At 46.8% G+C, this 24778-nt stretch overlaps 1 protein-coding gene across 4 annotated transcripts in view; it reads right to left on the reverse strand.

Annotated features, from left to right (window-relative positions):
- DSCAML1 (DS cell adhesion molecule like 1) overlaps positions 1 to 24778 on the reverse strand; it is a 368891-nt gene that overhangs the window by 335415 nt on the left and 8698 nt on the right. For 2 of the 4 annotated variants that reach the window (XM_063693558.1, XM_063693557.1), the window contains exons 2-4: positions 15829 to 15884; positions 15567 to 15649; positions 11949 to 12095 (exon numbers count right to left, since the gene is read on the reverse strand). In XM_063693558.1, coding sequence (XP_063549628.1) covers positions 11949 to 12095; positions 15567 to 15649; positions 15829 to 15845 — 247 coding nt within the window. In that variant the 5' untranslated portion in view covers positions 15846 to 15884. Of the gene's footprint in view, positions 1 to 11948; positions 12096 to 15566; positions 15885 to 24778 lie in introns of all 4 variants that reach the window. The other 2 variants (XM_063693559.1, XM_004052204.5) reach the window with 1 other exon arrangement.

Below are 24778 nucleotides of genomic sequence, written 5' to 3' on the forward strand. Positions count from 1 at the left end.
TTCCAGAGGCTTCTGCACACAGCAAGATGCCAGGACCACAAAAGCCAAGAGCGTAATGGGAGGCTTGGGCTTTGGCCTTAGGGGGTAACATTAAGGGCGTCCCCGCCTCTCTGTCCCACCATGAGGGTCTGGATCCTCCCCATCTAGCCCTCAGGCCTTTAGCCCTGAAGGTCGCATGAGCCTGTGACCCTCTGTGTAAGAGCAGCAGTGTCTGCCCTCCTAAATGCTCACAACTGCGATCACATCTATGTTCTCATTCCTCACAGAGACCTCCCAGGCCGCACAGCAAAGACGACTAATGCTGGGGCAGCTTGTGGACACGCGTCTGTCTAGCCCTAGGAAAAATTGAAAACCTACGCATAGAGAAACTGTATGTAGAAAACAGATCTATACAGAAAAATACATTATATACATGGAAAATGTATTTTCTCTATACAGAAAATAAAAGTACCCGATTTTGAATCCTCACAGCTGAAAAAAGTGCAGCTTAGAAAGGTTAAGACCTTGGCCAGGGTCAGAAGGCAAGTTAGGTGCGGAGTCAGGGTTGGAACCCAGGTCCCTCTGAGGCCAGAGCCCACAGGATTTTGCTTCTCTAAACAGCTTCACTTCATCACAAAAGAGACTCCAAGCAAGCCCCACTTCTTCAGAGCAAAACAGGAGCAGATGGTGGCTTTTTTCCAGCAACCACGGAAACAGGTACAACGGCACCTGCCCCTTCATTCTCATCCATCCCATTTACAACTTAATCTAAAGTATCAGTCACCTTCCCAGCTAAACCTTCCTCTAGGCATTTGGCAAACATTGCCTGGGTGCCTACTATGTGCTCATACGCAGTGAGCCTTGTGGCATTGAGGACGCAGTTATGTTACCCAGCACAGACCTCCGCACAGAACCGCAGCACCGTCTCCACCAGCTCTGGCTCTCATTGATACACAACAGAGTTCAAAATCACAGGCTTGGCAGGAAGTGCCATCTATACATAGCTCTACCATTCTGTAAGCACCGTTGGCTTCTTCTGAATAAATGCTACCCTACATTAAATGCCAGAATTCGGCAAGCAATACTGCATGTTTGCGATGAGATTGAGAACTAAAGCAAGATTGATTTTGATGTGAATACCAGCAAAGCAAATGGGTTTTTGAAAACCCTATAATTTCCCTGCAACCCTTGACTTCACTAAACACACATTTTTAGACTACAGCACAGTTAGGTAGGCATTAAACAAAAATGAGGTAGACTAATGATGATTTATGTGTAGGATAACCTTCTATAAAGAATTCCGTTCTGATTTCAGGGTAACTTTCAGAGGTGCCAACTTAACCAAACAATGCTGCTTGCTCTGTGTCCACCGCCAGGGTGTGATCCCAGGGCAGAGCGTTTGCCTGCAATTGTCTTAAATCTGCTGAAATTCACCCAGGGGGTGCTCTGGAAATGCAGCGCCTGCCATGAACTAAATGGAAAAGCAAAACATGACACATGCACACACTGCCAGAGGCACCTGTGAACACGAGACATTTCTGCTTGACTGAGGAGTGTGGCTGATGGTTCTGGAACCAACCAACTGGCGTGCAAGCGCAGAGCAGCCCGCCTGCTGGGATATTGGAAGAAGTTCTAGGGAGCTGCGGGCATGTTCTCTGGGAGGGGGTGCTTTGAGAGCTCCTGGGGCATAGGCATCAAAACCAGAGCTCTGGTGTACCCCTCCCTGGCTGTGTGACCTTGAGCAGGTCCCTCAGTGCCCCCAAGCCTTGATTTCCTTGTCTGTGAAACCTGTGTCTCCCACAGATGTGTTTGGGAGGATTCAATAAGATGATGCCGGTGAACGGGCTTTATAAACCAGAGAGCACCATACAAACCGAAGGTGATGCCGGCTGCAGGGCACAGATGGAGAAGTGGCCCAAGTTATCTCCAAGAGCTGAAATCAAACTGCCCTGGGCTCAGATTCTGCCTCATCATTTCCTCAGGGTATGGCCTTGGGAAGGCTGACCTCTCTGTGTCTCAGGCCCCACATCTGCAAAATGGGAATAATAATAATACAGACTACATAGGGCACCTGTGAAGCTTAAATAAAATGATGGAGAAAAGCACTTATCACGGACGAGCTCAATAACTGATCACTTATTTTCCTACAAACCATTCTTGCCACTATGAGTATCATCTCAGTTTAGGGAGAGAATCCCATTGCTGCCTCCGAGTGCTTTCTTGTAATCACTAACCTGCAACGTACGCTTAACAGCTTTGGAAGGTAGGATTTTCTCCACACTTCAAGGAAGAATACAAGATGTCTGAGTCCGAGGCTTCCTTTCTCACCAAAGCAAACAACAAACAAACAACAGCCAAATTAAGGACCAGTTGCCTTTTCCACTCTCTGACTGCCTTGATGAGGGAAACAGTAATTGCTGGGAGTTCCTAGGACAGCACTCTGCCTGGAGTCACTGTTACAATGAAGAAGGTTGGACTTTGGGGACAGAAGCTCTGGTCCATGCCCAAGCCTTGCCACTTGGAATCTGTGTGACCTGGAGAAAATCGCTCAGCCTCTCTGAATCTCATTTTCTTTACATCTAAGAATGGGGGTAGCATGTTTCCCTCCGAGGGTTCCAAGCATGATTAAATGAGATGACATGCAGGTGCCTGCTGCGGGACCCTACATACACTTATGGACTCATACATGTCTATTGCCTCTCCTCTCACTCCTCTTCTGCCTGCACAAGTCACTAAGCCACACTGCCTCTGTGTCCTCACCTGTAAAATGGGCAAGGTAACAGGGGCTATTTTGAGGAGCCAGTGACATCATCTGAAAGCACTTTATAAACTGTATCATTTGAGAGACAATAGTTATTATTGAACCAGGGCTTAAGCACTTGGAGCAAATTAGACACCCCGCAGTTTGTGGAGTTATTTACTATGTTGGTACAAAACCGCACCTCCATTCCTTCCCTCAACAGAAAATGTTTATCAGGTACCCTGCAAGGTACTAGTGAATCTAGAGATTAATACTACATCCTAGGCACTTTGTTTCTGTCACTCTATTCAGTTATTATCATGGAATATTTGAGATAAAAACATGATGGTGGTGATCCATCTTGCACAGTCCTTTGTAGCTTTCTCAAGATCATAGTTAGGTGGATTCACTCTCCATCTGTGACTCCAGGACCACCACCTCTTTGGGTGGCTGCAGCCCCTAGCTTACCACCTCTAGCCCAGCACCCAGAAAGGGGAGCACAGGTGGTGAGTAATGATGCCAGATGATGGAGAAGACAGGGCGAGGGAGGTGAGGTCTAAGGTTGGACAACTGCATGAAGCTAGATGGGCAATTTCTCTGATGCATTTAGGTGACTCCTTTCACATCTAAGAATTTGAGTCTCCTCAGAGGCCCAATTTTTATTTCAAGGATTCTATGTGCAATAGGTTTTATCGTTCCCATTTTATAGATGATTAAACTGAGGATTTGGAAGTAACTTGCTCAAGGTCACTAATTAAGACTAGCAGACTCCACAGCCTGTCTTCTTTCCACCACATCCCACTATATCTTCTGTGAATTGTTTGCTCATAACTGTTACCCAACTTTCTGTGGATTGTCTTTTTCTTGTTGATTTGCAGTTTTAAAATATGGTGAAACCCCGTCTCTACTAAAAATACAAAAATTAGCCAGGCGTGGTGGTGTGTGCCTTTAATCCCAGATAGTCGGGAGGCTGAGACAAGAGAATCACTTGAACCTGGGAGGTGGAGGTTGCAGTGAACCAAGATCACCTGGGTGACAGAGCGAGATTCCATCTCAAAAATATATATATATCTCTCTATATATAATATATATTTTATATATATAATATATTTTATATCTATTATATATATAATATATATTAGATATTATATATATTTTATATCTATTATATATTATATATTAGATATATATATTTTATATTATATATATTTATATTATATATATTATATATTATATATACTTTATATATTTTATATATATTATATATTTTATATATTATATATTATATATTTTATATATTATATATTATATATTATATATATTATATATTATATATTATATATATTATATATTATATATTATATATATTATATATATTATACATTTTATATATATTATATATATTATACATTTTATATATATTATATATATTATATATTTTATACATATTATGTATTATATATTTTATATATATTATATATTATATATATTATATATTATATATTTTATATATATTATATATTATATATATTATATATATTATATATTATATATATTATATATAATATATATAATATATATTATATATATTATATATAATATATATTTTATATATAATATATATTATATATATTATATATAATATATATTTTATATATAATATATATTATATATATTATATATTTTATATATAATATATATAATATATATTATATATAATATATATATTATATATAATATATATTTTATATATATAATATATATTTTATATATATAATATATATTTTATATATATAATATATATTTTATATATAATATATATTTTATATATTATATATATATTTTATATATATAATATATATTTTATATATAATATATATTTTATATATTATATATATATTTTATATATTATATATATAATATATAATATATATTTTATATATTATATATATAATATATAATATATATTTTATATATAATATATATTTTATATGTATTATATATTTTTTATATATATTATATATTTTATATATATATAGTATGTTAATTATTTGGGAGATAATATAGTGCAGCACTTAGGAGCACAGATGATGGAGTCTGAATGCATAAGTTTAAGTTGTGGCTCCACCACCTACTAACTTTAAGCAATTTACTTAGCGTCTTTGTGCCTCAGCTTGCCCATCTGTAAAATGGGGGAATAAAAGTCCCCTTGTCTTCAGATTGCTGAGAAGGTGAAACAAGCTAAATATGTCAAACGCTTAGAACAGAGCCTGGCAACTTAGTAAGTGCTCAATAAATATTAGTCATTATTATCATGTTGTCCCTTATTCTTTTTCCCTAGATCTAGGCAGTACCTTCATGAGTTAAATGGCCCAGTGACCTCTCTGGTCTCTCACCACTTCTTCTTACCCTCCAGCCACGTTCCCAGATCACCCCACCCTTTCATTGCCCGTTTGCCTGTGCCTGCACTGTCACCTCCACCTAAAGTGCTCTCTCTGCCCTTCTGACCTGGTCACAGACTCCAGGGCCTGACTTGAGGGCCCGTCTCCTTCAGCATGCCTTACTGTGTGGCCATCAGCAGAAAGAGTGGTCCTGCGGTATCCTCCTCTTTGTGGGAAGACACTATAGTCCCAAGACAGAAGCCAGGAAAGGAACAGATCGTGGCCAACCTGGACTCCTCTGCAAGGCCTGGCACTGTGCCTGGAACCCAGCAGGGGTCCAAGCTCCTTTTGTTGAATTGCCTCGGATCTATCATCTATTTCCCACTAGTGCAGGGTGACAATCCCAGCCACTTTTCTCCAGACTCATAAGTAGTTAAGAGCTTAGGTCCCCAGTTCTACATCTGAACAGCAGAGAATCACAAGAGGAACCCACAGAAGCAACTCGGCATTATGGAGGTGAAGGACCACCAAGATTAGACACTGGTAATGCCGCCGATTTGCCACGGGACCTTAGGCAGGTCTCCCAGTGTCCTCCATTCCACAGGACGGTTCAGTAGGGGAGAGACTGTCATTTTGTCATCACCATTAATCACTGGAGAGAAGAGAGGTCTGAATAAAATATGAATCCTGCCCCTGATGATTATACATTCCTGTAATGGGGATAACACAGACCTAAAAAAAAAATTACAGGACAAAGTACAATTAGTGTCTTGAGCAAGGAACCGATAAAGTTTGGAGGGAGTTCAGAAAAGGAGCCCCTTGGAGTGGGTTAATCTGGGTGACTTTTAAATCCATTCTTAGCAGAAATTGAGGAAAGACATCATGGAAAAAGTAGTATTTGAACCAGACTTTGAAAGATGCGTAGGCTTCAGACAGACAAAGGAGGAAAAATAACTGGTATCTGTAGTGAAATACAAAGGTGCCCCATGAGTAGTTAAAATCATGTGCCCTGAGAGTGAGCAGGAGAGGAGAGAAGATGGCAGGAGACAGCATTGGTCTAGGCCTCGGTTTCTTTATCCATAAATGCAGAGGCTGAATGACACAGTCTCCAGGCCACTCTCCAGCTCTCATAGTCTGTGATTCCACATGTTCATAGCCTACATGTGGCCCAAACTGGTTTCCAGCACCGGCACCACCTCCCCTCTCTGTACCCATCTCCCATTCGAGTTGGTGTAGATTCGTGGGAGCCAAAGAGGTGACCTTCATGTCAGCCTGAACGAAATGTAATTAATAAATTGAATTTGCATTCCAAAGCCAAACCAAGATCACATTTGTTTGTTGTATTGAGATTATCCATCCCCGTCCATCAGAGCCGACAACATGAGCTGAATCCTAAATTCCCAGTTTAGGACAGTCTTTGTGTCTCCCACGGGGCCAAAAACAGAGCCAGCGCCCAACAAAGCCTTCTTGTTAGGATGGCTGTTTTGTTCACTGGTCTTTAAGCTGGAGATCTGTTGCCCTTCAGAGGAGCCCAAGCCTCTGGTCACTGCACACACAGCCAGAGGTCAGCACAAGGGTTGGTGGCAGATTTCTGTTCCCAGGCAAGTGCAGGAGACAGAGATGGGCCCTCCTCCTATGTGGAAACCTAAGGACACCCGATTCCTAATGATTCCCAGTCTGCTCCAGAGAGGCGGCGGGAAGTAGAGGAACCGGAAGACCGGCTCACATCCGGGCCACATCTCTTATTAGCTGTGTGGCCTTGGGTAACGTGCTTAACTGCTCTGGGCCTCAACATCCTCATTTATAAAATGAGAAAATAAAAACAAAAACAGAACATAAAAACATTATCTCTCTTAAAGGGTTATTGTGAGGATTACAGATAATATATATAAAATGCCTAACCCAAAAGAGGTCTCCATACAGCATAGGTATTATCATTAATCTTGTTATTATTATTATTATTCCTCTGTGACAGTCCTATGCTGGTTCTGGGGATAAAAAGATGAAAGATACAGTTGTACACCCTCCTGCGGCAGACAGATAGAAATAACGGACTAGGACGCAAGACAGAATGAAGGCAGGGCTCCAGGAATGAAACCAGGGTAGTACTGTCTGCCCGGCAGGCCTATGTCTGGCCTCGTGGAAGAGGGCATGTGGACGAAGTGTAAGGGAAAAAAGAGGGGCAGGGTGTCAACAGAGAGAGGAGGGGGCCACTGTACCCCAGGCAGAAGAGATCACTGAATTGAATGAGAGCTATGAAAACCCATTTGGCACCCTGGAACTCTGGAGTTCATTATTCTAGGGAGGCTGGTAGTTTACTTTGCTCTCTCGGCCAAAGGTGGGCTGCAGGGAGGCAGCACTGCCTGATAGGAATCCTTATACGACACTAAGAGACCTTTTCTCATGTCACAGGACCCCTCTGGCCAGAGGCGTCCTTGCCCGTGTCTCCCTACCCACAATAAACAGTGTCCTCAGCGCACTTTCAGCCTGGCAAGGCACGGTGACAACTCAGTATCCCCATTTGCATGGACAAAGGAGCTGATGCAGGCTTGTCTTCCTGAGCAGCAGCAGACACATCTGGCCCGCATCTGAGCAGTGTCCCAAACTCCCCGCTGGGGCCAAGATAGCCAGTCAGGATGCTGGGGAAGAGCATGCTGGGAGAATCCCACAAGGGGCCCACATTGATATAATCAGGTCTGGTGGAAATTAAAAGCTATTAGGAACAGGGCCGGATTTATCTTTATATCCAATAACATGTATTGTAATGGTGATCATGCAGATGCGAAATTAAACCACATCTCAGCTTCACTGGAGGCGTTAATTTTAATTTATGTTTGTGCACAGCCCTTGGCCCTCTTACCCCAACCCTGCCAGCCTTGGAGAGCCAGTTCACACCAGGATCAGTTCCCTGGAGAGAGAAGCAAGGGTGGGAGTCTGCCAGATACAAAGTGAGAGGCTCTATGCTTTACACACATCTTTAAACAGCGGATGGAAAGATGACCCACTTGAGGGAGTGGAGGCGGGTATAGTAGGTGGCTAAAGGGTAGCACTTTGGGCTGTTTCTCCAGACTCTCCCTGCCCTGGGCAAAGCACAGCCAAAAAGCTGGTGAGAGTTTCCTTTGCCAGCTTCAGGATAGCCAGGGATAGCCGGGAAGGCTAACCTGTGAGTAAGCACCCAATTCATGGAGATTGTTTTTGGTCCCAAGCCTTCAATTCTTCCCAGACTCCTTCAGAAAGAGGCGTGGGAGAGCCAGCTCCCATCCACAGGGGCTGCACCCACATGAGGGCCCCCTCCTCCCAGGGCACCTGCATCCCCAAGGGGATGCCTCCTGGGGCTCTGATGGGCTCACACCAGTCTCCCTGCTCCTTCTCTGTTCCAGCTCCTGCTGGACTTGTGGTTTGTGAAGCTGAGCCCAGCCCTGCAGATCCAGAAATCAAAGTCAACACAGTTCCTCTGGCTCTGGAAGCTGATCCTGAAGTGTCAGAGGGAAGTATCCCTGGCTCTTCCATCCTCCATTAACCTTCAGGGCAACTTGCCATGTAATCTTCCCCTACCATGAGAAGTGCCATCCAGCCTCCTCACCTCAGAATGCACACACACACACACACACACACAGCACACACACTGGGCATAGTGTGAATATGGTTAGTGGAAAAAAAATCCTATTTTTATAAAAAATCAAACTACTTGCATTTGCCAAAATTAAAGCATGTGGCATGTGGGCCCGAGTTCTGGTCCTGGACCTACAGAGCCTGGACAAGACAAAACTCCACTCTCCCTGGCTCTCATGGAGTCCTCCATGATCATGCTAGTTGGATTTCTGCACTTGGAGGAGACTGGCCCTGGATCTAACATGTAGCTGTAGAATGATCTAGAATGATTATAGATGGGGCTGGAGGGCTGGGCAGGAGAGGAAAATTCTCCAATGCCAAACTAAAGAAAGGGGTTCTGCAAAACCGAAGTTTAACACAGCCCTGCAAATTAGCATCAAGGCCACTTTCCTGATAATTATGCCCTATGGGGCCACCAGCCCAGTCTTGACATCAAAGACAGCCCTGAAGCACCAACTACAGGGGCCGCCTGGGGGAAGCTCCCTGCCTCCAGCTCCTAAGCACAGGAACCAGTTAACCTTCCTTTTCTCCTATCTGATCTGGTCTTCTCCGCATCCCACGCCCAGCCTGCTGTCCTTATTCCATGTCTCTGTCCATGCCATTCCCCAGATTCCTCTAGAATTCTTCCAGCCAACCATTCATATACTCACTGATCATTTAGTGAGCTTTTATTTACCCTGAGTGCAGAAAGTGGAGATGTGTGGATGAGAACAATCCAGTTCCGGCCCGTGGGAACTGCAGTCGTGTGGGGAACACAGACACCATTCCATACCAGAAACACACACCACTGCAGCAAACCGCAAGCGCAAATGCTCTCTTCCACCTAATAATCGCTATAACCTGTGCTCAGCAAGTGTCGGGCAGTGTTCTAGACATTGTTCATATATTGATTCATTTCATTCTTACTTGAACTCTATGAGTCCATTTTACAGGTGGGGAAACGGAGGGGGTAAATGACTCACCCAGCTAGTAAGCAATGGAGTGAGTCTTAAATGCAGGTAGTCTGGTCCTAGATTCTAGGCTCTTAATCACCACACTGCACTTGGTTCCATGAAGCCATCCCTACATCTATTTGTCCCCCTTCCTAAAGCCAAAGGCCTCACTGCCTACAGTACACATTTAAAGCCTCCACTGTAGCCAGAGTAACACTTTATTGGATACATTTATGTGGTGGGTGAGGCACATCTGTGTGGGGTTAAGCACACAGGCTGAAAAAACAGACTCTGGTTCCAGCCCCACCCTCTGCTCAGTGTGATTCAGAAGGTACTTTACTTCTTTGAGCCTCAGTTTCCTCTTCTATAAAGTGGAGAGGGGAAAACACATTTACGGACTTTTTGTGATGATAAAAAGAGATCCTGTATGGAAGTTTCTGAGCCCTGTACCTGGGATATAGTAAGCACCCCCCAAATTTTAATGCAATAATTATCATTATTTAATGGATGTAATGCTTAGTCTATAAACTTAAGTATATAAGAAATACCACACTTCTTTATGTTCTTTAAATCACCTTAAATCTGACTCTGCTAGATAGGCAGGAGATTGTCCCCAAGATTATTGGGGCTTCTCCCAGGATATGCCAAGGTCTGAGGTACCTCTGCTCCTCACCAGCCCATGGTCCCTGCCTGAATGATTGCTTTGGCTCTTGGGCTGTGCACCTCATGACTCATTTGAACCCAAGAACCCTGGCCTCAGTCTCAGACCCTGCAGGACCCCACACAGCCACCCCTGCGGGGTCCAACCGCTTCTTCTGGCTGCATCCATGGAGCAGCCTTCAGCACCATCCTCATCCCTGGCATCCTTTCATCTCCTCTTTGTTCCTTGCCCTCAGAGGCTCTCCTCCCCAGACAAAACACCCTTCCTAACCTTTGCTATTAGCCTATGGTTTTACAAAAGACAGGAGGAGCAGCTGTCTTCCAGGAGCTTCGAATTCCCATCCTGCTACAAGCTCTGAAGTCAGGAGATATAATGGCCTGGCCATCTGCTTGGAACTGAGAGAAGGAAAAAGTACTGAGCATAAAAGGCAAATTAACGTCTCAAAGAAAGTCTCCTGCCGCATTAGCTGTCAACACGCCAGAGCATGGTTCTTGTCCTAGGTACACATCAGAACCACCTAGTGAGCATTGAAAAGGCTGATGCCCAGGCTCTACTCCTGGGACAGTCTAATTCAGTTGATTTGGGGCTAAGCATTGGTGTTTCTAAAGGAGATCCTCAGGGATTTAAATGGGTAGCAGGCTTAAGAACTCCTGCTTCAAAGGTTCCATGAATAGAAGTCTTATCTTCCCCAACTAAATCATCAACCTCGAGGAACAAGAATCATTTCAAACAATCAGTTATGAGACCTTAATGCTGAAAGGGCACTCAGAGATCACCTGGTCAAGTTGCTCCAATTTACAGCAAGGGAAACAAAGGTCCTTGGTAGAGAAAGGAAGAAAACGCAGCAGAACCCCCGCAATGTGCGGAGATGAAGAAATGGGTGGTGGAAAAATCCCACAGTTTTGTAAATGGAGGCCTAGAGGTATTTTAAGGACCCGAGGTCCTCTCTTGGGGCTTCTATACCTGTTTTCCTGTGGCAGACACAACCCCAGAGAGGTAAAAGGAGCCAATAATGAGGGACTCGCAATCACGGCAGCTGTAATGAGATGAACCCACAACATGGTATGAACCCAATTTCCCAACATCAGCCTCAATGCGAGGCCAGCTAGAATTCCAATGGAGTCTTTAGCCAACTTATTCAAGAAGGAAAGAAGGAAAGTCCCCATACACATGCTTCCTGAAGTCAGGTCCTCCAAGGAGGCAGTGCTCACTGTTTTAGTCACACGACGCAGGAACACAGACCACAAACCCGCCTCTCATCCCTCCTCCCCTTGCCACCTTTCGCAGGTAAGGTGCTTCCAGCCTTGCCTCCCGTCCCTCAGGGCTGGGTCAAGCAAAGCCCCAGCAGTCAGAAAGGATGGGGCTTCCACTGCACTCGGTGTCTGATGGGACCCTCACAGACCCAGTCAAGACCACCAGTGTGTGAGTCTTCAACACCCCACCCAGAGACGTGCCAGACCAAGACCAAAGACTTTTTTTTTTTTTTTTTTTTGGCCAAAGCATCACCAGAACAATAACAAGTCACTCCCCAGAGCCAATCTCAAGATCTTATTGAGCTCAACAACCAGCTCAGGCATCTCTACTTTGTCCAGTCCCCACAGAGGGAGCACCTCTGTCTGCCGCAGCCCCGGGACGCTTCTTACCTGGGATGATGGAGACTGTGTCTTTCTCCCAAGATACAACGCTAACATATTCCTGCACTGAAGAGGGGATGAGGCACTTGAAGACGGCCACGTTGCCACGCATTGACCTTTGATCCTCCACCCGGACGGTGTAGGGTTCCCTGAAAACTGCAGAGAGATTGGCAGTGGGGAAGAGAAGAGTGTCACAAGGATGTGGTGAGGGTCCCCAGAAAGGAACAGGGAGTCAGCTCAACTCCCTCTGCTCCTTCGGCCTCACCTTCCCACTTCTTCCTTCCCCCCTCCTGCTTAGCCAGCCTAGAAGCCCCTGCCATGATCTTGTTCTTGTCTGGGCAACTCCTTCTCCATCAACCTCCTCCCCATCCTACTGGGCAGCCTTTTCTCCCTCAAAAACATCTGGCCTCCCTCTGCAAGACCATCCATCCAAATTCCTACCTTTCCCATTTCGGTATTAGCAAGTCATATTAGATTGTAAGAGCCTTGAGGGCAGCACTAAGCCCTGCAATGTTATATTCACCAAGGGGATGTGCAGGTAATAAGGAAATATGCTAGAATTCCCCTAAGAAAACCAAACCGGATTTCCTGCATTATTGCTGGACCCAGGGTGGCAATTATTTTGGACACAGTGACCATAATGCACCCAAACAAAACCTGTGACACATGCTCTAACAATTGAGTTTTGGGCTTCTTCAACGTGAAAGGCAGCCTGGGAAATGCAGTTCAGATCCTGAGCTTACAAGGACAAAGGGAGAGAATGTTTGGGACTATGATCGTCTCTGAGCACACAGAATCCTAGAGACATGGACACAGTCTCCAAGATTCTCTGAAACAGAGCATTCTTGCTGCTTTCTTCCTGCTTCTGACCCTGGCTGCAGCCTCTACAGCACCCCTCCCTGACCCCCAGACTTGCCCCTGCTTTCAAACCATCCCTTCCCCCACAGTGTCCACCTCCTGCCTCAGCTGGCTTCTGGGGCACTGCCACCTGCAGCCGCTGTATGTGTCTGGCCCTAAAGGCAAGCAGACCCAGCCCTAGGAATGGGACCAAGGCTTCTGCCTCTGCCTTGTCCTCCTCTGTTTGGCGTCTCCCAGGCCTCGCTTGATCCTTCCACCCCCTTATCTGCCAAGCAAAGCTGGAACATACAGAGCCCTGCTGCCTCCCGACCTTGTCCCTCAGCAGGTACCTGGGCAGCGTGCCCTCCTCCTCTCCCTGCCATGGTTGCCAGGGTGACACTTAGGGCCCTGGCAGCCCATCCCCACCCCCTGACTGTGCACCTGCAGCCCCCTCTGGCATCATCAAGAGTCTCTTAATTGACTGTGTTTCCAGTCAGCCTGGCTCTTCCCGGCCCTCCCTCGGCCTTTATTCTTTCTCCTTCTCCAAGCTGTGGCTGTGATGAGGAGATGTGGTTGAGGTGGAAGAAAGAGAAGAGAGGAGAGGCACTGGTGGCTCTGTGGATCTGTGGTCCAGCCCTTCCAAAGGTTTGGGCAGAGCCCTGTCTCCAGATATGGGAGAGCACAGAGGAGAACAAGGGGAATGGACCCTGGAGGGAGGCAAGGTGGTGGAGTGGAAAGAGCGGGCTAGGGTGCACGCCACCTGTGATGTCCCAGGGAGTCAGCAGAGGTTAATGGCTAACGGCATCTAACAAGCGGGCCCTGCCTCCTCCACTGGCCCACTGTGTGATCCTGGACAAGGGTTGGTTAACCTTCTGGAGCCCCAGTTTCTTCATTTATGAAAGGAAATCACCATAAGAGCAGCGTATGAAAGGCCCAGCCCAAAGAAAGCACTTTGGCAATGTCACTTTTCATGATAGCTGCACCTCTGCGATTAACTGGCTATGTGCCCTTGGACAAGTGACTTAACTCTCTTTGTTTTAATCTCTTCATTTGTGAAAACACATGTATAGACTTACTGTGAAAACTGCATCCTAACCCAATGAGGGGGAGGTGACAGGAAACATGGTCCCTTCCCCTTAGCCCAATCCTCCACGCTGTGGAGGCCAGAGCTGGGCTCCAAACCCAGGCCTCAGGGCTCCCAGCCCAGCACTTGGTGCTGCATTAGGGGTTGAGCCGTGCAAAGCACTTGCTCCTAAAAAGAGTCCATGGGGAGCCCAAGGAGAAGCCCTGAGCATATCTCTGTGTTCTAAGAGCTCATGGTCTAGCCCCAAACCAACCGATGGAATGAAGGACAGCTCTCACCCCACCTCACCCCTACACACTCCCGTTCCCAGCTACTTTAAACCTTGCTCTTATGAGAGGTGTACCTAAGGGAAAAGGACCCCAAGAAGTCAGAGAGGGTCTGTCACCACATGCTGGTTGGGAGGCCTTTCCCAGAACCACTCTCCCTGGTTGGCCCAACACAGTCTCTGGAAGAGATGGTGTGACCTAGGCCTGGCACCATTGCAGTGGGCTGGGTCTTTAAGTTGAAAAGCTCTTCTAAGTTGAAAACCATTCCCAAAACGTCAGTGCTTTATAATGATCCGAGACCCACCTTACCATTGATTGTGAGACACCAGTGTACCCTGGTGTCCTAGTGAAGAATGGCTGATCTTAGCTGTCCCCTTGGCCTCCCGACCTAATCCAGAGAAATAAGACTTTCTTTTTTCTTAAAACAGACCACCTGAGAAACCCTACCTCCTTGCCTCCACCTACTCTTCCAAAGACCAAAATCCTTCACTGCTAAAAGTCTTTCATCGTGAATTTTACCAAAATTGCCTTTTCTCATGAGATATGTCATCCTCAGACATCCCCTCAGTAGTAGAATGGACAAAGAAAGTGTGGTCTAGTTGCATGATAGAACACTAGGCAGCAGTGAGAACAACCAACCTCCCACCACACACAGCAGCAGGGGTAAATCCCATAAGCAGAATGGTGAGCAAAAGGTCTACACGATATACACCGTTGGACACCATTTGTATAAAGTTCATAAATAAGCAAAATATCTACATTGTTAGAAATCAGAATAGTGGTGGCTCTTAGGGGAATAGTGTCACAAAAGAAGCTTGAGGAACGCTTCTAAGGTGCTGATGTTGTATTTCTCAATCTCAGTGTTAGTTGAAGTTTGTAAAATTTCATCAAGCTACATACTTATAATGTGTGCACTTTCCTTTATATATTATTTTTCAATAAAAGGCTTCAAGGAAACCTCACTGCGGGTTTTCTATAAGTCAAGGGGGCTGAAGTGAGCACCTCATTTAAATGAGCACCATCTCATTTAACCATCACATGTAGTGATACAGAGGTAGGTACTTGCATCCACTTTGCAGATGGGAAAACTGAGGCTTAGGAAGGTGTCTTCTCACCACTGCACTCCAGTCTGGGCGACAGAGTGAGGCTCTGTCTCAAAAAACAAAAAGAAAGAGAGAGAGAGAAAGAAAGAAAGAAAAAAAGAAAGAAAGAAAGAGAAAAAGAAAGAAAGAAAAGAAAGAGAAAGAAAGAAAGAGAAAGGAGAAAGAAAGGTGTCTCTTATGCCTATGGACACACAGCAAGTGGTACAACAAAGATTCAAAAGAGAACAACAAAACTGTTCTTGAGTGAACGACTTCTTGCAAGCCCCTCCGAATATCCTCAGAATGACGGCGCAGCCTCCTCCTGTGCCACTGGGGCAGCCAGTGTCTTGTCCCTTACCTGCTTTGACGCGGATGTTGGGGCTCCGGATCTTGCCGGCAGCGTTCTCCGCGGTGCAGAAGTAGTCATTGTCGTGGATAAAGCTATTGAAGGCGGAGGGGGAGAAGGGGTAGAGCTGCAGCGTCCCGTTGGCGTGGACGTGCCGGATGTGCGGCACGTCGTAGATGTCGTCCCCCGTGGCCAGGTACCATCGAAGGGCCGCGCTGGGGGAGCCCGCGGCCGGGCAGGGCACCACCACCCCCACGGAGCTGGAAAAGGTCACCTGCTGCAAGGAGTCATTTACAAAGTAGAGGCTGGTGCCAACATCTTCAGGGCGGGCTGCAGGAGAGGCAAGGGGAGAGACTTGGTTAGCATGGGCTCTAACAATACCCATATAAGCCACGGAGGCTTGCGACAGGCTGCACTCATTCACCTGACCTTCAAGCATCAGTCATTCAGTAAGCACTTATTGAGCACTGACTATATACCAGGCACTGGCAACGGTGAATCAGAGATAGTTCCTGATCTATAGAAAATCACAGCCTTCGGGTGCGGCGGCTCATGCCTGTAATTCCAGCACTTTGGGAGGCCGAGGGGGGGGGGATCACCTGAGGTCAGGAGTTCATGACCAGCCTGGCCAACATGATGAAACCCCGTTTCTACTAAAAACACAAAAATTAGCCGTGCACACGCGCCTGTAGTTTCAGCTGCTCGAGAGGGTGAGGCAGGAGAATCGCTTGAACCTGGGAGTCGGAGGTTGCAGTGAGCAGAGATCATGCCACTGCACTCCAGCCTGGGCAACAGAGCAAGACTCTGTCTCGAAAAAAAAAAAAAAAAAGAAAGAAAAAAAGAAAAGAGAAAAAAAGAAAATCCCAGGATTTTTGGAATTTGTTCAGAATCACACAGCTAAGGTACAGAACTAAAATGTGAACCCATTGCTCCTAAAGAGGATTATAGTGCTCTTTCTATCATCCCACAGACGAAAGTTGTAAAAGGTCTCAAAACCATGCTCTGAGATGAATGGCTACAGGAGCTGGGATGCTCGCCTGGAATGGAAGATGGAAGAGTGCAGGAGACCTTGATAGCTGATTTGGGAAATGCGTTGCCACAGAGGACTGAATGAGGACCAGCAGAAGAGTGGGTGGATAAGATCTAGACTTAGGGCAAAAGACCCAGCTTCTAAACCCAGTCCTCACACCATGTGACTGCAATTCCCTTCCTCACTTCGATCGTCTGCTCCTTCACTTGGAAAATGGAGGGAGAGGATGGGCAAGACTGCAAAGACCGCTTCCATCTCTGACATGGTGCCATTCCAACCCTCAACCACATGGGAGAATGTTCTTATGATTACAGCTGGCAGTGGCAGGGCCACCTGACTCGGAGGACTGGCCATCTGTTCCTCTTATCCCAGCATCAGGCCTAGATATTTCCTGCTCTTATCCCAGCAATCCTGAATGTTGGAATCAAGGGGTGTCCCCCTTCCTCTTGAGGAGCCTGCCCCTTTAAGAAATCCATTGCCTAGCAAGTGGACACCACCCCAGAGGAAGAGATGGCAGGGTCCCAGGTCTGTAGCTGGAAGCCACTCCCTCTCCACCAGGAAGATCAAGGAGCAAACAAACCACTCTGCTGCTTGTTTAAAGAACGTTGCAGGGGACCCAACTTGACCTCAATTTCCACAACTTTATAGGATGGGGGAGGGCCCACATCCGGCCGTATTAATATTCTTGGCTTAACTCTGAACCGAGCCTCTGGGGAGAATATACCAAGCAGCTCGTTGAGGAAGGCCATTAAGCCTCATTGGTCAGAGCAATTCACATCGTCTCATAAAAAGCCGTGATGGAGCCATTAGCAGACGTGCTGGAAAACACATTTGTGGGCTTCTTGCTGCGGTGTCAGGAGCATCCTCTTAGCAGCAAATGCATTTGCTGTCCCCACCAGGCACTGCACTCATAGCAGCTAAAGGCACTTTCTTGGAGAGGGGAGCCACATGGCCTTGCCATCCTCCTCCTCATGCTGCCTACTCTTGTGACAGTCATAAAGTTGGTGGCCGAGCAAGTCTGCTCTGCACGGGACCCTCAGAAGCCCTGGAAGCATGCCCAACTTGCTGTGGCTGGAGTGTTCCCCAAGAACATGAAATCATGCCATTTCACCAGGCAGCAAACTGAGGCTCGGGAGGTTTCTCTTAGAATATACACTTAGCAGGTCCCACTTCCAAGACTCTTCTCACTTTCTGAAAGCCTTCCTTACTGACATCCATGCAGCAAATATTTGTTAAGCATCTTCAATGTGCCAGGCACTGTTGTTAGGGACTTTACTTATATGACTTCTTTTAATTCTCCCAACAACACTAAGAGACAGGTACTATTAGTATCCCAGTGTACAGATGAGGATACTAAGGCACTGAGAGATCAACGCAACTTACCCAAGACCACAAAACCAGTAAGTGAGGGCACTGGGACTCAGACTTTGGCAATCTGGCCCTACAGTCACTGTCTTAACCATTCTGTGATGTATGACCACAGTGTAACCACTGCAATAATAAAGAGGGACCTTCACCTTCCTCAGACACAACCTGGCCACCAACTTCCATTTTCAGCTGGCCAAGAACACACAGGTGCACACACACATACATGCACATACACGACACACACACTCCTTCCTCGGAGTGGTTTCTGTTGGATTCTGGGCATTTCAGACAATACTTTGCTTTTGGGAACAGGGACATTGCTCCGGGGTCCTGGGTGCCTCCTGAGAAACCTAGTTAATCAGGCACTCTCACCTTGGCAGCTTCATGGATTTGGGAGCCAAAATCCATCACAGTACAGAAAGACTCTACATTGTGCCTGTAAATGGACTTAGGAAGCCGAGAGAATCCCCGACAAGGAGGAATTCAGGAATTGATCCATGGGAGAAGGTAAGTAAATTCTCAAGGCTAAGTATGATGTAGCCCTCTGTAATGATATTAGTAATAGCAATAGCCACCACTCCAGCAATAGTAATAGCCACCACTGACTTCATTGTTAACTACAGGCCAGGCTCTGTGCCAGATCCATTCTAGATACCGTATTTATATCATACAGATATTATATTTAATCTTCATAACTCCCTCAGGGGTGTTATTATTATTATTTCCATTTTACTGATAAGGAAATTAGGACTCTGAGAAGTTCACTAACTTCCCCAAAGTGATACAATGTGCAAATGCCAGAGCTGGGGCTAGAACCCAGCTTTGCCTCGCCTCAGAGCTGGGGGATGTACCTCCTGCTCTACTGCAGAAACCCCATGGAAGACAAATAAAACCACAGAATATGGTTTTTCAGGCTGGGTACTTTTCCCAACCCTTCCTCCACCCCAACCGCATTCCAAACACACATTCCCACTCTCCTTCTCTCCTGGATGAAAATCCATTCCACTCTCCCTGCCTCCTGAGATGGCTACTTCCCCAGGCCCCCTCTGCTCCCTCCAGGAGCATCAGCCACAATGATGACAGCAGCCTTCCTGCACTCCTGGGCCTCGGATCTTGCTGGAGCGAAGGAGACAAGGTTCCCAGCAACTACAAATGGGTAGATTTAATTGATGAATTGACTGGGATTGTCCAGCCACCTGTCAGGGCTGATGAAAAGGCAGATTTATAGCAAAAGGCAAGGAGCCTCATATTTCTCCCACCCTGGGATGTGAGCTTCTGTCTTCTGAGTCTGGGGGAGCAGGGGAGGATTAGACACACCATTCATTTCTGCGTATGGCTCTGACAGTGCACTGCCATCATGAAACATCACCCTCAGGTGTAAAACAATAGCATTTTGCACTTACATTGGGTTCATATTTTACCATCACAAGGCACCTGTCAGCTCAGAATGCAGAAACCCTTAAATAAGCATTAATTTAGCCTTGCCCTGCCTGCCAAGGGAGTAAGCAAATACATAAAGAGGAAACTGAGGCACAGACCAGCAAATACCTCAAATCTCTGCTATGTGCCACGCTGAAGACTGGGCACATGGGCAGCAGGTAAGTGGCCACAGAAGCAATGGGTGTGTTCAGAACTCCAGGGACAGAAGGGGGAGTAGTAGGAGCCTGGCGTCCTAACTCTGGCCTCATAGAGTCTGGTGCGGCCTCTACAGCAGGGGTTTCCCCACCTTCTCAGACTCATTTGAATCTTCAGAGTGGTGTCAAAGCCCTAGCAAGCTCCCAGAGGAGCCCCAGACCCCTGCCTTGAAGTCTGACAGAACTACCTCCCCTCTGGGTGCTCACCCCTCACCTGCTGTGTGACCTCAGACAAGCCACTTAGCCCTCCTGAGCCTCCTTTACAAAAGGGCAGGATGTGATTGCACCATCTTAGCTGCCTCCCAGAGCTGCCGAGACGGTGGAATGGAATGGGGCAGTTCTTGATTCCCCGTGAGGATGTTATAATATGCGATTGTTATAATATGCGATTGTTATAATATGCAATAGGGATTGTTCACTCTCCCTGAGGGGTCGAGGGTGTCTAAGGTTACTGCAGGGATGGAAGGGCACAGCTCCACCCTGCAGCTCTGCAGAATTCCAAGCCCTCTCCAAACCCTACTTCCTCTCGGCTGACTCCTGCACCCTTCAGTGTCCTCCTTCCCCAGTCATTTCTGATCCAGGGACCAGAGAAGACATTCATTGCCTCAGGAGATATTTACCAAGCACCAGCCACGCGCTGCACCACAGTATCCCAGGTATGGTGGGAGGCATCAAAGACAAGGAGAATGGCTCCACCTTCCAGGAGCTTGTAAAGGAGAGGGGGAACAGGAAAGGGGGTTAAACAATAGCACCAGGCCATATGTGACCCGGGGGCTGAAAGTACTGATTTAGCCAGGAGCCATGGGGAGGGAAGGGGAAAGTTATTCAGCAGCCAGAGAAAAAGCGTTGGGAAGAGGTAGGAGATGAGCTGAGCTGGAAGACCTGGATAGGTGGGGTGACAAGGGGGGGCACTCCCAGAGAAGACAGCCCAACAACAGTGGGTGAGGCATGCATGTTGGGGGATGCTGTGGAAACCTTGCAGGCTGGAGCACTGGGTGGGTTTGGGGAGAAGAGCTGAAACCAGCTGGATTGAGGAGTTTGGGCCTCAGCGGTGGAAGACAGTTGGGGGTCGAAGAAGTGGGGGATATGTGGAGGTTTGCAAGCTTGGGAAAGCAAGGTTTGAGGGTCCAGCAGTCCCCGACAGTGGTGCCTGAGGTTATCCAAGTTCTTGTAGTCCTTATGTCTAACTTCTGTGGCATTTTGGCTGGACATCTATTTCCCTAAAGTCTTATTGGCCTAATGTTGTGGAGTCCCCAAAAGAAAGGAGACTCACATTTTGGAGCACCTTCTTGTGCCAGGCACCAGGTTTGACCATTTAATCCTCACACAAAGGTATGAGGTGGAGGGCCCATTAGTCTCATTTTAAGGGTGAGGAAAAGGAGGGTGAAGGAGTCGACATCTTCTCCGAGATCCTACAGCCAGGAAGAGATGGAGTCAAAATTCAACCAGCTCCAAACCCGAGCTTTTTCCATCATGTTGTTGAGTTCAAAGTTTGGGCTCTGAAGAAGTTTCCCCTCATGTCTTCTCTCCAAGCTGGTCCCAATTTGGAAAGCAAATCCCCTGACAGAGACTCCTCCTTTCCCCTCCAATCCCAGCCACTCCCCGCAGCTCTTTCTTCCTTCTGCAGACAGAACCAGGCATATTTACCGAAAGAAGAGGAGGGGGAACACTTCATAAATAAAGAGAGAGACACTCAGATCAACAGCAAAGCTTCTTCTGGTCAAAGGGGGAAATGGATTTTTAATAGAAAATGGAAGTTATGGGCTTGGTTGTCATGTGACAGACGCCCAGACTTAAACCCATTTAATCTTCTCTGCCGTTTAACATTGAGCACCACCCCGATGCTGTGTTTCATAAAACAGGCTCCAAATTGCTAGGAGATTAGAAGTGTGGAAATAGCACAGCAATATTTTTAAACCAGAAATCGCCCCCAGGCATTTGGGCTGCCTGCCCCCAGGGTCACCGCTGAAACCTAAGTATCCATTGCATCAACACACTCGCTCGCCCTCCACCGCTTGCTTGGGCATCAGGATTAGTTTTGCAAAGGGAACTCAAGCCCTGTGTATGTGACCCCCAGGGCTCCCACCCCACCTGCCTGTGTGGGATGGAAGTGTCTGTCTGCAGTGGGAGGAGCTGGCTGACTGAGGTTGCTCTGAGGTGTACGCTGAATTACCCCCATGTCATCATCTGTAATCATCGTAAAGGACAACCCGAGGGGACTGAAATATTAACACCTCGCCACCTCCACTGGGAGATGAGTCATTTTGTTCTCTTCCCTTACAATATTTACTCATCTCATTCACTGGACTTTTCATCCAGGAGTATCTGCCAGCGCTGGGGCCCCTGCCACACCCCCTCAGAGACAGGCAAGATCCTTCAAGAGGCAGCCTCACCCGGGCATGGCAACCATTTGTAGGAGAGGTCATGGGTCTTCAGGGGAGCAGGGGGCAGGGGACAGGAGGAATGGTCAGGGCCAACGGGCCAGTAGGTATTCTCTCCCCTGCAAGGTCATTAGCTCCCCCAGGGCAGTGACTGTCTAGTCACCACTCTGTCTCCTGGGCACATACTAGGCACACAGTACAGTAGTGAAAAGCCCACCCTCTGGTACCAGGCTCCCTGGGTTTGAATCCCTACTCTGTCACTTACAAGCAGTGTGTATAACCCCAGGCAAGATTGCCTCGCCTTTCTGTGCCTGTTTCCCCATCTATACAAAGGTGGTGACAATGTCTACCTCAAGGGTTGTTATGGTTGGACGAGTTAATATATACGAAGAGCTTGGGACAGTTTCTGGTTTATGTAAGTGCCTGGCACCACCTAAGTATTTGTGGCTGTTGTTACAAGCATTATCATTATAGCAGGCAAGCAGTAAGTATTTGTGGGAAAAGTGAATCCTTGTGCAACAAATATTCACTGCTCACCTCTGATGATAACAATAATAACCTACAACCATGGTTCTCAAACATCAATATGCATAAGAATCACCTGGAGAGCTTGTTAAAAATGCAGAGCCTTAGATAACAGATTCACCAAGTCTGTCATAGGGCCAGAAATTCTATTTCTGAGACTGGTGTCCTCTGTCTATACTGAGAGTAACAGTCCTTTGGAAAAGTAGATTTGCCATCCTGGACTTCTATACTTCCTTTCCCAACGACAGACAATTGTCATCCGCTTGGCTGACAAGACCCTACCACCACATTAATTAACTTAATTTGGAGATCAAGATAAGAAAACAACAGTGGTAGAATCAATAGCAACAGAGCATTGCAGTAGCCACACAGCTTTTGCTAATTCCCAGGCCTTACACAGAGTTCTTCATGCAGATGTGAGCTGGAGAGGTTTCTTGGATTGATTTGCAAGGTTGATTACTTCACTGTATTTCCACACAAAGGTTTTCATGGGAGATGTGTTATGTGCCCTCACTCTGATTGTTCTCATCCCAGAGTTGGAAAAATCGGTTCTAGAGAGGATCAGCCAGTAGGGTGATCCTCCCACCAGCTCACCCGCCAAGTCCATTCAAAACCCAGAGGAGGACCAGCCAGACGGTGTCTTGCTGCTTCACTAAAAACCCTTTATGTTGCATCTTGGAAACTGTCTGAGCCCAGACACTGGCAAGGAGAGGGTTGAGTTTCCCAGACAGCATCAGAGCATGTACCAGGCAGCCTGAGCTGGTATGGTCCTTGGACAAGAGGAAGCAGCGGGCCAAGTCCCATGCTCTCTGCCTGTGATGTCCACCCAATCTGGCACACCTGCTCCACCACTACCTTCCCCATCACGGTGCCATCTTTTGTTTTTTTTGGTTTGTTTTGTTGTTGTTGTTTTGTTTTTGTTGTTATTGTTGTTGTTGTTTTGAGACGGAGTCTCGTTCTGTCACCCAGGCTGGAGTACAGTGGCACCATCTTGGCTCACTGCAACCTCCACCTCCCAGGTTTGAGCGATTCTCCTGCCTCAGTCTCCTGAGTAGCTGGGATTACAGGCGTGCACCACCACGCCTGGCTAATTTTTGTATTTTTAGTAGAGATGGGGTTTCGCCATGGTGGCCAAGCTGGTCTCAAACTCCTGACCTCAAGTGATCCACCTGCCTCGGCCTCCCAAACTGCGGGGATTACAGGCGTGAGCCACCATGCCCAGCCCCATCATTTCTTTGTAGTATTTGTTTTGTGCCAGGCGTGGTGGGAAGCCTTTTTCTTGCATTATTGCACATTTAATTCTTACAACAGCCCTTGGATGTAGCTACTGCTCAAGACTCCATTTTACAGATAAGAAGACAGGCTCTTAAGTCAAATAATTTCTTGGTGTTGCACAGTTCGTAGTGGCAGAGCTGCATTTCACATCTTTATGCCAGGATGTGTGGCTCAGCAGGCACATGACAGGCTAGATTCAGACCATCCCCATGGTGTGAGCACACTGTAGGGGGATTTTCTGACAAAAGAGAGCAATTGGGGTATGATAATTCAGAATTACCTGGGAATCTCCCTGTCATTAGACATTCCATCCCTCCCCCAACTAAACGCCAGCAGCTCCCCACCCTAGTCATTGAGATGACCAAAAAATGCTCCCCATTTCCAATCCCCATGCAAAGCACAGCTCAAGTGTCCTCCCTGTGTCCATCAGAAACATGGGTGGTTTTGGTGTTTGTTTTTAAGATTCTTAGCACAAACATGGTTTCTGTGACCAGCAACCAGAAACCTGCGAGGTCCAGTGGAGATGCAGCTATCCTTCAACCTCCAAGGCCCTGTGCCATCAGCTCCAGGAGAAGTTATGAGCAACAGCTGACTGTCGGACAGACTCTTTAATCTTCCAGCCCTTTCTAGACAGGGCCTGTCAAAGGAAGGTCCCTTATGGCCAAAATTTCTTTCCAGGGAGTCGGCTCAGACAGCACAGTTGTCCCCATAGAATCCTAGATTTAGATTGTTAATGCTTGAGGGACTTAAGAGATTATTTTTTCCAATCTCCTCCATTCACAAGGCCTAGAGAGGTGGAGTCATCTACCCCAGGGACACAGCTCACCAGCATCCCAGCTGGGGCTACAGTGCTGTCTCCAGTGTTCTCTCAGTTCTGGCCACCCTGCTGTCAGAAAACTAGCCATTGTGGAACTCAGGAGCACCATGAAGCACCGAAACGATGTCATTCGAGGGTGTATCAGAGCAACTAGGGATGCTGCATGTCCAGAGGAGGGACCTCAGATGGACAGG

Source organism: Gorilla gorilla, chromosome 9 (assembly GCF_029281585.2).
Source record: "Gorilla gorilla gorilla isolate KB3781 chromosome 9, NHGRI_mGorGor1-v2.1_pri, whole genome shotgun sequence".
Lineage (NCBI taxonomy): Eukaryota > Metazoa > Chordata > Mammalia > Primates > Hominidae > Gorilla > Gorilla gorilla.